The sequence below is a fragment of the Rhineura floridana genome, chromosome 11, assembly GCF_030035675.1.
Source record: "Rhineura floridana isolate rRhiFlo1 chromosome 11, rRhiFlo1.hap2, whole genome shotgun sequence".
NCBI lineage: Eukaryota > Metazoa > Chordata > Lepidosauria > Squamata > Rhineuridae > Rhineura > Rhineura floridana.
Window position 1 is genome coordinate 30,810,712 of NC_084490.1, and position 12,729 is coordinate 30,823,440.

The following is a 12,729-nucleotide window of genomic DNA, read 5'->3' on the forward strand; positions in this document are numbered from 1 at the left end:
CCTTTAATATGCACATAGCATGCATGCATGCCATTAACCAAGATGGTGGCAGAGACATGAGTCCCTTAGTGAAGCCTCGGCTGCCATCTTGGTTGAGGGCAGGCTTGCACCCACAGCACAACTAGCATTTACATCAAGGGAGAGGTAGATGGAGCATGAGGTGGGCATTGTGGGCCTGTGCGGCAGTAGGGAGAGGTTCCTGGGAGCTTCCTCTCACGATCCTCACTGAGGATTGTGGAAGGGAGCACTACCCACCCACCCTAAAGAGGGGCCCTTCAGGGGCCCCTTGGGACCCAGAGCCCCTTGGCTAGGGCCCAACCTCTCCATCCTCTGGCACCGGCCCTGCACTTGGAATATCCTCTGAGAACAGAATGCTGGCTATATGGTCCATTGGCCTGATCCAGCAAGCAGGCTCTTCTTATGTTCTTATTAGGTTAGTGCTAGAGCACATGCTTTGATTACAGAAGGTCCTAGTTTAAATTCCTGGCATGTCCCTTTAAAAGGATCAGGTGGTAGTTGATGTGGAAGAGCTCTGTTGAGATCCTGAAAGTATATGATTGCACATGGCTAGGTAGACAAATAGTGCACACAGAGAGACATACACGTATATATTTATGTGTGTGTGTGCACATATGTGCATCTATCTATCTATCTATCTATCTATCTATCTATCTATCTATCTATCTATCTATCTATCTATCTATCTATCTATCTATCTATCTATCTATCTATCTATCTATCTATCTATCTATCTATCTATCTATCTATCTATCTATCTATCTATCTATCTATCTATCTATCTATCTATCTATCTATCTGGCCTGAAGACACTTAAACCCTGCTTATCAGAGGCAAGCAGGTTAGATTAATCAGATTTTTTGTTTGTTTGAGTGGTATGCTCCAAGCAACTGTGGTTGTTGCTTAATGTATTATACAAGAGTGGCTGTATACTATAGCCAGCATGGATTTTTCACATTCCACAATGTTAAATTGAAAATACCCCCTTGCCATTTTGATGCTTCCCATGAGCTCATTTCAAAACAAAACCTTACAAAACTTATAGTTCTGAACTCAGAAACGCTTGCTTAACAACCCTCTCAATTTTCATGGTAATACACAAAACAGTCAGAGACAATAGAGAGTTCAAAGTTTAAAAACAGAGAGAAAAAACGCAGAGCCCTTTTGGACTTTTTTTCTGTCAGAGTTCTCTTAACCTGTTGAAATTCATTAAAAATCAGCCATGTTCACAGAGTATCTGTAATCCTAAAACTGACCTTGCCCCATACTCTGACCTTCATCTTCTGCAGTCTAAAAGTAAAAAAATAAATAAAAAGTGACTGGCTGATTTTTAATTAATTTAATAAAGTTTGGCTGGAAGCCTATGATAACATTGGGCATGCTCAGTAAGAACCAACTGTCAGAGTTCTAAAAGCCAGACTCACAGCTGCTGGGCTTGCCTAATCAGGGGGCCACACCCACACCAGACTTTGATTTCACTCGAGACAGTTATGACTTCCCTCAGAGAATCCTGGGAAGTGTAGTTTGTGAAGGATGTTGAGAGGAGACTCCTATTCCCCTGAGAGAGCTCCAGTGGCCAGACTGCATTAACAGTCAGCCACTCTGATTGAAGGTCTCTGAGGGGAACAGGGCATCTCCTAGCAACTCTCAGTGCCCTTCACTAACTACACTTCCCAGGATTTTTTGAGATAAGCCATAACTGTCTAAAGTGAAATAAAGGCCTGGTGTGGATGTGGCCAGGGACAGCTTTGGTTTAAATTTGGGTGGAAGGCTACATGTGCCTGCTGTAGAATAAAAAGGTGGGGGAAACACGGAAAAACAATGATACTGCTCACAGTGCTTTCCTTTTGGAAAGGAAAGAGGCTTCCCTTCTGCCCAGTGCTCACCCCCAATCTCCTCCCCTCCCCTTCCTATCACCTCCCTGCCCCTCCCCCAGGTCAGTGATGCACTATGACCTGGGAGACCAGGGTTCGAATCCCCACACAGCCATGAAGCACACTGGGTGATGTTGGGCCAGTCACTGCCTCTCAGCCTCAGAGGAAGGCAATGGTAAAACCATCTCTGAATACCGTTTACCATGAAAACCCTATTTGTAGGGTCAACATAAGTCGGGATTGACTTGAAGGCAGTCCATTTCCATTTTCAAACATGATTGCATAGAAATAAATCCCACTAAAATCAAAAAATATGCAAATGATCAAACCCACCCTCCCTTCTCCTCCCTACTATCCCCTCCCTCTTGTCCCTTCCCTACCACTTCCTTTGCCCCTCCGTACCCATCCCCTTCCAATCCCCTCCTCCCCCTCCCCATGGTCAGTTTTACCTATCTTAAGCATGATTGCAGGGAAGTAAATACCAATGATCTCTATAAGCATGCGAATGATCAAACCTGCCCTCCCCTCCCCCTTCCTTTGCCCCCTCCAATACACTCCTTTCCCTTCCCCTCCCCCTCTTTCTCCCCCATGGCCAGTTTTTCCTATCCTAACCATGATTGCATAGGAATAAATCCCATTAAACTCAATAAGCATGCAAATGATCAGACTACCAATTACCTAGAGAGATAGTGGGCTCTCTGACACTGGAGGCATTCAAGAGGCAGCTGGACAGCCATCTGTCAGGAATGCTTTGATTTGGATTCCTGCATTGAGCAAGGGGTTGGACTTGATGGCCTTATAGGCCCCTTTCAACTCTACTATTCTATGATTCTATGACCTGCCTTCCCCTTCCTTCCCCTCCTCTCCCTTCCTCCTCCCTTCCTTCCTCCTCCCCTGACCATTCCAGCCATCCTTCCCTCCCCCCAGTCACTTTTACCTATCCTAAGCATGATTGCACAGGAGTAAATCACACTGAATTCAATAAACATGCAAATGATCAAACCTGTCCTTCTCCTCCCCTCCCCCTTCTGCCTGCTCCCATCCCAGTCCTCCCCTCTGCATTTCCTCTCCTCCCTCCTCTTCCTACTTCTCCCCTCCCCATCCCCTGTGGTCAGTTTCACCTATCCTAAGCATGATCGCAGGGGAGTAAATCCCATTTAACTCAATAAGGATGCAAATGATCAATCCATTCTCAGCAAACTTGGACAAGATCCCATTTCTTACCTCCCGGATTAAAAAGCAGGGAAATTCACTAATAGGCAAAAAACCTTGTGCCTATAGCCCACAGATACAAAGTAAGAAGAACACCAACAAACATACAAAAATATAATTCTCTATCTTTGGAGACAGTAGTACAGGAAACATACCTCCGGTTAATTTACTTAAGCCTCACCCAAACGTCTGTTTGATGACATCACTGGATTCCTCACTCCAGATGTTCCACCCCTGAATGTAGGGTCCTAGACAGGGAAGGCATGCTTCCTCTTTAAGAGCATATGATTCTCAGTGAACTTAGGATGTTTTAGTCCGCTAAGTCAAAATGGAGTGCAGAAAATAAAAGCCAAACAGTCCCCCTTCCAGCCCCCTCTCCAGATTTGCTCCATAGAAGTATGTGATCCCTCTATGGATATATCACCCTGCTATAGGGTTGCCAGGTTCTTGGCCTGAGACTGATCCTGTATCTTTAGGAGAAGAGAAAGTCAGCTGAGTGCAGGTGTTCAAGAGGTCTTCTGTATCTTTAAAAGTTGTGGTGGGGGAAGGAAGAATTCCACCTTGTGGTTTTTCCCATTACAGAGAACACCTGCACTTGGCTGACTTTCTCTTCACCTAAAAAATCAGGATCAGTCTCAGGCCATGGACCTGGCAACCCTACCCAGCTATAGACGAATAGGGAGAGGTTATAAGACCCGAAGTCATAGAGATAAGTAGCAATGGATCCTGGTCCATTTCTATCCTTTTCCCTGGATATGATGAGCCACAGTGGACAAATAGGCTTAGGTTTTGAATCCCAGAGACCTTGCCTTAGCCAATCAGGAAAGGGCACTAAGAATAAAAAGAGGACTTTGTTTATAAATAAGGATAAATCAGTAAAATGTTTGTTTAAAACAGAAAACAAACATTTTTTTAAAAATCCATCATGAAACAGTAGCTAGGAAGACAATTCCTTTCATGTTTGCTTTGTCATTCTCATGTACCAACCAAAACAGAGCTAGTATCTGGCTATTACTACTAGCAGAAGTACAGTCCAGAAAGTTAACTCTCCTCGGCATCACTTGATTGCCAATTTGTCTCGGACTCCTGAATCCAAGTCTCAAGGAACACAATTGTTGGGTTGGGTTGGACTCCTCTGAGACCAAGCCAGTAGGAATGAAGAATCTTATATTCTCCACCCCATGGTAAAAGCTTCATAGTGCAAGGGTATACACACATCTTCAGCTGCAAGGGTGCACAAACCTTTTAATGGTCTCAAAAAGAAAAGGAGTAACTTATTTGTTCATTCATTTAGAAATAGTTTCAGTGGTGACTTGAAGAATGCAGAACGCTAAAAAAGCTGAAGCATAAAGAAGAAATTACATTTGAAAATCTACTTTCTGTGAAGAAAAATGGTAAGTCATTTTCAGCATTATAACTTTAGTGATCACCTGTGTAATTTTCTGAGGGTTGTATGCAAGCAACAATACTACATTACATCTGTGCAGCCAGGCGTCCTGCTTTTTAAATGGTCTCTCCCAGAATCTATATAATCTACACTACATCTTGTGTACAGAGTGACTTAGCAAGATTGCAGAAACTGCCTGCCTATTGACATCAGGCAGGTGCCTTCACTGTACTCTTTCCAGTGCCTGCTTAAAACAATTTTGTTCAGCGAAGCCTATCCAGATATATAGAAGCTACATGTATATAGAACTGTTTTTAGCTTATTGTTGATTGTGATTAGTTTTGGAATGTTTTTAAATAACTGTGTTATTGTCTTTTAGTTATAATTTTAATGATTTATTTTATTGTAAACAGCTTTGAGGTTTTATTACAATCAAGTGTTATAGACATTTTGATAAATACTTTTTTTAAAAAAATGTCCAGCAGTTGTACAGTATCACAGTTTAAGGGCAGAATTACATCTCTCCCAACAAAAATAGGGGGCATCCTTTCTTCAGTAGCTTGTGACAACTGAATAGACATAAGTTTGTTCTGGCCATTAATTTCAATGGGTTTACTCTAAGTAGAACTGAGTATAGTCAACACATAAAAATACAGTGAATGGAAACCCACTAACACGTCAACATTTTAACAGTTAACATACTGCTTGACACCATAGCTTCTGAATGGTGGACAGTACGGTTGAAAAGTCACAATGAAGATAAAATCTTTTAAAACAAAACCAGAAAACTTAATTAAAACCCCTGCTTAAATAAAAAAGTATTCACTAGGTGCCACAGGTTTAGCAGAGAGGGCCCCCCTCTGATCTCAGCTGGAAGGGAGCTCCACATCACTGGGCCTACAGTACTGAATTCATGGCCCAGTGGATACAAGCCATGCTTCTGAGTCATAGGGAACTCTCCTGAAGACTGCAGTGATCAGACAGAGATATAAAGATTCAGGCCATCCTTATGGTATCCAAGTTGTTAAGCATCTTGTAAATTAATAAAATAATTTTTAAATTGGCCATGTAGTCCACCCCAAAATTTGCATAATTATCTTCCTAAACAGCTTTCCTATGAACTGTTTCTCTGTGTATGAGGTGTTAATGATCACTAACATCCATTAATCACCCACTTATGTTTTTCTTTGTCTTGTTGTTACAGTAATGGCCTTGCAAACTGATTTTATTTTTTAACTTGTCTATTTCTTTTCTGCCACATATTCACCTCTCCCATAAACCCTAGAAATGTTTCCTGACAAGCCTTTTTATTAGGTATATATGGAAAATTTCTTTATACAACTCTTTTTGGGGGGTGAGTGATGCAAAAACCTTTATGTTTGAATTTGTTATGTGCCTTCAAGTCAATTACAGTTTATGGCGACCCTATGAATCAGTGATCTCCAATAGCATCTGGCATGAACCACCCTGTTCAGATCTTGTAAGTTCAGGTTTGTGGCTTCCTTTATGGAATCAGTCCATCTCTTGTTTGGCCTTCCTCTTTTTCTACTCCCTGCTGTTTTTCCCAGCATTATTGTCTTGTCTAGTGAATCATGTCTTCTCCAGATGTGTCCAAAGTATGATAATCTCAGTTTCATCATTTTAGCTTCTAGTGATAGTTCTGGTTTAATTTGTTCTAACACCCAATTATTTGCCCTTTTCGCAGTCCGTGGTATGCATAAAGCTCTCCTCCAACAACACATTTCAAATGAGTTGATTTTTTCTCTTGTCTGCTTTTTTCACTGTTCAACTTTCACATCCATACATAGAGATTGGAAATACCATGGTCTGAATGATTCTGACTTTAGTGTGTAGTGATACATCCTCTCCTCAACAAACTAAAGGAATTATGACACTTTCGTGGGGAAATGTGGGAGGGTAGGCAGTGTGGTCTGGGTTTTTTCATCAGTGGTACCAGTCTGCAAGTTCCTACTGCCCAAATTATTGTGCAAACCAATACACACTCACCTGGGAGTAAGTGCCATTGAACCCAATGGAGTTTACTTCTGAGTAGACATGTATTATTTGGACTGCACCTTAGTTATCCACATAGCTTCATTGAGCAGAAGGACTCTTTCCCTCCAAGCCTTTTTCTGCCTCATTTCCCGCCAAACTGACCATGTGAGTGATTGTCTAATTCTGATGGATGGGATTATTTTCCCCACCCGGTGCTTTGGCTTTAATTCTGTGTTGTCTTGCTGGTTCTGTCTGAAAGTATGTATGCCTCCCTCTCCACTCCCTCCTTCCTCCCATCTCCCCTCACTTGATCAAGCATAGCTGAAAAAAATATGTACAGCAGAGGAGGCTTATGTGTCCCTTCATAACCACTAACTTGCCGCTTTTGAAGAGTACTTTATGTTGGGTTTAAGCAAGCTTGCATGCCCTCTTAGATAGGGAGATGTCCCCTCTAGGTAGAATTGGATGACCATGGTATAACTTCCTAAAGGGTGGGGTTATTTACCATCTCTTCCTCCTTCTTTGTTAAGGGATATTGATCTCTTTAGCATAATGCACAATTAAGCTCAGGAGTGAGAAGCGCTTCACAAGCTTCTCTTCCAAGATGATCCTTACATGGACTAAGACTCCTATTCTTTCTATCTAACCTAGCACCAATGTTTCCTGAACATATGGAAGGTCGTGAGTAAACCTTCTTTATACTTTTTTACCTAACAAGACTATCTCTGTTTGTTAATTAACTAGTGTACATGAGAGGAAGGTGGGACTGGTCACTCTCAATTCCACTGTTGCATGTATACTTTGCTAAGAAATAGGACTACAAACTGTTCCTATTTCATTTAAACCAAACACTTTATGTCATCAACCTGAATATTATTAACAGGTAAATCCTTAAACACATAAAGCAGCAGGCCAAAACAATCAATGAGCAGGAATGAGCGGGTGCTAAAATTAATAAATATTAACATAATTAGGAATCTGCTAGTAATGCTTTTCTTTATTTTATTTCTGGCTATCAAAGCAAGCAATATAACTCAGCAGCCATTCTTCTGTTGGGGATGGGGGGAGAGGCAAAGGAAGGGGAGGAAAGGGGGCAAGAGGGAGGGAATAGGAAGGAGTTAAAGGGAGGGTGGGTTTGATCATTTGCATACTTTTTGATTTCAATGGGATTATTTCTGTGCAATCACTTTAGGATAGATGAAACTGACCTGGGGGAGGGGAGGAGATTGGGTGGTGAGCACTGGGCAGAGGGGAAGCCCCTTTCCTTTCAAAAAGGAAAACATTATGAACAGTATCATGGCTTTTAAGCATTTCCTCCACCTTTCTATTTTACAGCAGGCACATATAGCCTTCCACCCAAATTTAAACCAAAGCCGTCCCTGGCCATATCTACACCAGACCTTTATTTCACTTTAGACAGTCATTATTCCCAAAGAAAGTGTAGTTAGTGAAGGGTGCTGAGAGTCGCTAGGGGATGCCCTGTTCCCCTCACAGAGCTTCAGTCAGTGTGGCTGACTTCTAAACCACTCTGGCCACTGGAGCTCTGTCAAGGGAATAGGAGTCTCCTCTCAGCACCCTTCACACACTATACTTCCCAGGATTATTTGTGGGAAGCCATGACTATCTAAAGTGAAATAAAGGTCTGGTGTGGGTGTGGCCCCCTGATTAGGCAAGCCCAGCAGCTGTGAGTCTGTCTTTTAGAACACTGACAGTTGGTTCTTACTGAGCATGCCCAACAGTATCATTCAGTTCAATGTAAAATTTCTTAAATTAATTAAAAATCAGCCAGACATTTTTTTAACTTTTAAACTGCACAATATGAAGGTCAGAGTGTGGGGCAAGACCAGTACTCTGTGAACATGGCTAATCTTTAATGAATTTCAACAGATTATGAGAACTGACAGAAAAAAGGCCAAAAGAGGTCTGGGTTTTTTCCCCTCTCTTTTTACACTTTGAACTCTCAATTCTCTCTGACTGTTTTGTGTATTGCCATGAAAATTTAGAGGGTTGTTAAGCAAGCATTTCTGAGTTCAGGACTATAAGGTTTGTAAGGTTTTGTTTTGAAATGAGCTTATGGGAACCATCAGAATGGCATGGGGGCTATTTTCAATTTAACATTGCGGAATGCGGAAAATCCACACTGCCTATAGTTTACAGCCACTCTTGTGGCTGTATAATTAACATAATTAGGATTCTGCTAGTGACACCTTTTCTGCTTTTTACTTCTGGCTGCAAAGCAAAGCAAGCAATACAGCTCAGCAGCCACTCTTGTCTTGATGTGGTAGTGCTGCTTGCATTAAATTTCAACTAGGAGAATGTGTGCAGCATTGTTTAGTCCCCCCCAGCCCATCAAAAGTTGCTTTTAAAACTCAAGCACATACCATGCTCAATGAACTAAGGAGTGCATGCCTCAGTGGCTTTCTCACAGATTTAAAGTCATCATCAACATGGCAGAATTAGGTTTCAGTTTAATTGCAATTGATATCTTGGGTGTGCATTTGTCATGATCCCAAACACAGACCCAGACCCACTCCCACAACACATCTTAAAAACACAAAACAACATTGTCCTGAAAGGGCAGCGGGAGAGTGAGCATTTTCCACACAACAAATCAGTCTTCATTAGCTCATTGGGCAAACAGCTGTCAATTGCAGCAGCTTGACTTTTGTGTTGCAGTGCCTTTTTATAATCCCACATTTAAAACATTAATTTAAAAAAGACTAAACTGCAGCATCTTTAGCTTAACTCATGGTCTGAATAAGTTCAAGGAAGGGAGATTGGCCCACACTTAAGGTGCCTGTGAATGTGTGTGTGTGACTGTGCGTTTTGTGTGAATGTATGACTGTACAATGTGGGAATGTTCCTTCAGCATTGACATCATTATGAAATAATGGAAGGAAATGTGAAATACAGTGCATCTAATGAAAAACAGATGTGTCTGTGTGGGCATAACTACACAAAAAGTTTAAACTCTCTCTCTTTTTCCCCCCCCCCCATAACAATTGTGGAAAAAACTGCAGTTTGCAGAAGGTACTGAGAATTCACCAATGGAAAAAATTGAGGATGACACAAATATCAATGCAGCAAGCAGGCAGGAGAAGAAAAAAATGTAATCCCATTCCCTACCAAATCATTCAGTAGCACATCTGTTACACCAAGGCAAGGGACTGACTGAAAGCTGATTTATCTGCCTATTTGATATGTAAACAGGGGAGAAAAATCATGTGGAACATTGTAATTTTCTGTAAACATATTCATTAAAAATTACGTTATTTTTTATTCTTCAAATAAAAACAAATCGCAGATCAAATTGGCAAATAGAAAAGCAAGCGGGGACAAAAAAGGGCGGATCAGGAACGAAGGACGGATTATCAGAATACAAGTGGACCAGAACTTGCCAATGAAACCCACCCCTAAACATTGGTTAGCAGAACAACATTTGATTTAGGACTTGTTCTCATGGCAGTTTGAGATAAAGCGTTCCTGCATACCTGTTAAATTCACAGAAATCACAAGATGTAGGAGGCAAAGGGGAGGCATCCTGCTGCTTTCCCCTTTCAATCCAAAACAAATCAAACCAATTTTAATCTGAAAAGGGAAGTAAAAACCGTCTGTGCTGCACATCTCTAGGGGCTTGTAGATACTTAGCTCCGATGCTTTGATGAGTCCCCACCCACTCCCCACTCCTCCTCCTCCTCCCTTTGTTTACCATTTCCTGCTTTGGTGAGTCCCCCCCTCTTCCCCCCCTTTGTTTACCTTTTCCTGTTGGCTCCCATTCTGCAAGCCTGCTGCAAACAGAGCTTTTTCTTCTTTCCCCCCTAACTTGTGCAAAAAAGCATAACTCATTCAAACAAATATTTTTATTTCTCCTGGATTCTGAAAATATAAACAATGGCACTTGAAGATTTTTTTCTAATGAAACTTACTCTGGAACAAACTGAGTATGCTTGGTTGCCAAGGTAACCAGAGAAAGAGATAGTTTGACCTTAAGAGGGTGTGGTCATTAGGAAGCTGTGTGATTAACCCGTTCCCTTTATTATACATGGAAAAGAGCTGTTTGAGGGCTCATACAAGATAAGAAGTGTGAACCTTTAAACCCTATCGCTATGAGAAAAGTTTCATCTTTAATCCAAAATTCAGCTGATGTTCAGCTGCAGTGTGAACCAGACTTTAGTACTGATTGTTCTCTTTTCTTGCACAGGCAGAAAGCATTTCAGTAATGAATGAACATTTAGATAACAAATCCTACGTCTCTGTGTTTCTGCTCCTTGAACTCTCAGCAATCCGGGAACTGCAGATTCTACACTTCTTTCTCTTCCTGGGATTGTACCTGATAATTGTTTCAGGGAATCTTCTCATCATCGCTGCAGTAGCCTTTGACCGCCGCCTTCACACTCCCATGTACTTCTTCTTGATCAACTTGGCCATCCAGGACATAGGTGCTGTTTCAGTAACTCTTCCCAAATCCATGGTCAATTCCGTCATGAACACTAGGCAGATTTCTTATGCTGGGTGTGTGGTCCAAGTTTTTGGATATCTCTTCTTTGCAGTCTCTGATATATTTCTCCTCACAGTCATGGGATATGATCGGTATGTTGCCATTTGTAATCCATTGCAATATGAAATGGTGATGAACAGAACAGCCTGCACCAAAAGTATTGTTGTTGTGTGGATTGCAGGCTTTCTTTACTCATTGCTGCACACTATTAGAACTTTTGCATCCCCTTTCTGCTCCAATGTTATCAATCAGTTCTTCTGTGAGATCCCACAGTTACTTACACTAGCCTGCTTTAACTTATACCTAATACAAATTGGAGCTGTTGTCATTAGTGTTATCCTTGTGTTCAGCTGCTTTGTGTACATTGTTGTCACTTATGTCCACATCTTCAGTGCTGTTCTGAAAATCCCTTCCATTCAGGGAAGGAAAAAGGTATTCTCAACTTGTCTACCCCACCTCACGGTCTTCTCCGTATTTTGTTTCACTATATGTCTTGCTTACGCAAAGCCTCCCTCTAACACTCCATCTTATCTGGACTTTGTATTAACTGTGATGTATGCTATTTTCCCACCCATGTTCAATCCAATAATCTACAGCATGAGAAACAAAGATATAAAAAATGCTTTGTCAAAGTTGTTGTGTTTGAGGCACTCTTCAGGGTCATTTCAACATCCATAGGTATGTAGATTCAAAATTCCACCTATATCATAAATTGGTCTTCTTGCATTTCTTCAGCTCAGCTACACCATTCACAATTTTCTTTCGCAGACCATATGGCTTGGCTATCAATCATGTATGTATCTATTTATTTTGAAGGTTATACACCACTGTTCAGTTGAGTGATTCTCAAAATAGGCTACAACAGGCTGAATATCCACACAATACAGCAACCATGAATCCATTGGTTGATGGATGATGGATGGGACTGTGCTGACCTTCCCACTGTGCTGATCTTCTCTCTGGGAGGCAGATGTTGCATCCCAGAAACAACTTGTATATTATATTGAGAAAGAAAGAAAGAAAGAAAGAAAGAAAGAAAGAAAGAAAGAAAGAAAGAAAGAAAGAAAGAAAGAAAGAAAGAAAGAAAGAAAGAAAGAAAGAAAGAAAGAAAGAAAGAACATTAATATATTGTATTCCTCATAGTGCTACGTTGCATGGGATGAATTCAGTGTTCTGCAATTTCTTCTTTTATGTGTTCCCTCTAATATTTCTTCCCTTGCACTCCTTGATCATGGGAATAGTTCTCAGGGAAATATGGGGACTTTCAACATGAATAGTGATGTCTTCTCCTAGAATGGTAATTGTGATTATTGACAGGTAAAAAAACCACCAAAGAACTTTACTTACAAGAATCCATTACAATAATGTTTTGTATTCCAGTTATTCCAGATACTTATATAGCAAAAAGGAATTAACTCTTATGGTGGAAAACACTGCTTTGAATTCACTTCTTCATCCATTTGATTCATTCAGATACTTGTTTTAATGATTATTTAATTATTATATTTGTATTTGCCAGAGGTCTATTATCTTAAACCCTGCTGTGCTTAGGGATGTATACATCACTGTCATTCTCACATGTTCAATAAAAAATATGTTCTATATCATTTTCAGTAGTTGCTTTTTTAAAAAAATGCATAAAAAGGAATACATTTGATTGTATGTATTTCCCCATGTGTGCATTTTCTAAAGTGTACCCATACTAAATCCTAAAATAAACATTTTGTATGTGCTTCCTCCTAAAA

The 12,729-nt window shown here is 40.8% G+C and overlaps 1 protein-coding gene across 4 annotated transcripts; it reads left to right on the top strand.

Annotated features, from left to right (window-relative positions):
* Positions 1-4,462: 4,462 nt before the first annotated feature.
* LOC133366311 (olfactory receptor 14A16-like) lies at positions 4,463-12,009 on the top strand. 4 transcript variants are annotated; one of them, XM_061589270.1, is made up of 3 exons: positions 4,463-4,498; positions 10,688-11,662; positions 11,801-12,009. In XM_061589270.1, exons 1-2 carry the CDS (start codon positions 4,496-4,498, stop codon positions 11,660-11,662), a joined length of 978 nt encoding a protein of 325 aa, XP_061445254.1. In that variant the 5' UTR covers positions 4,463-4,495; the 3' UTR covers positions 11,801-12,009. The 4 variants fall into 4 exon arrangements, with proteins under 4 accessions (XP_061445254.1, XP_061445258.1, XP_061445255.1 ...); XM_061589274.1 differs by having other exon boundaries at positions 10,688-11,076; XM_061589271.1 differs by lacking the exon at positions 4,463-4,498 and adding an exon at positions 6,962-7,167 and having other exon boundaries at positions 10,688-12,009.
* Positions 12,010-12,729: the final 720 nt, after the last annotated feature.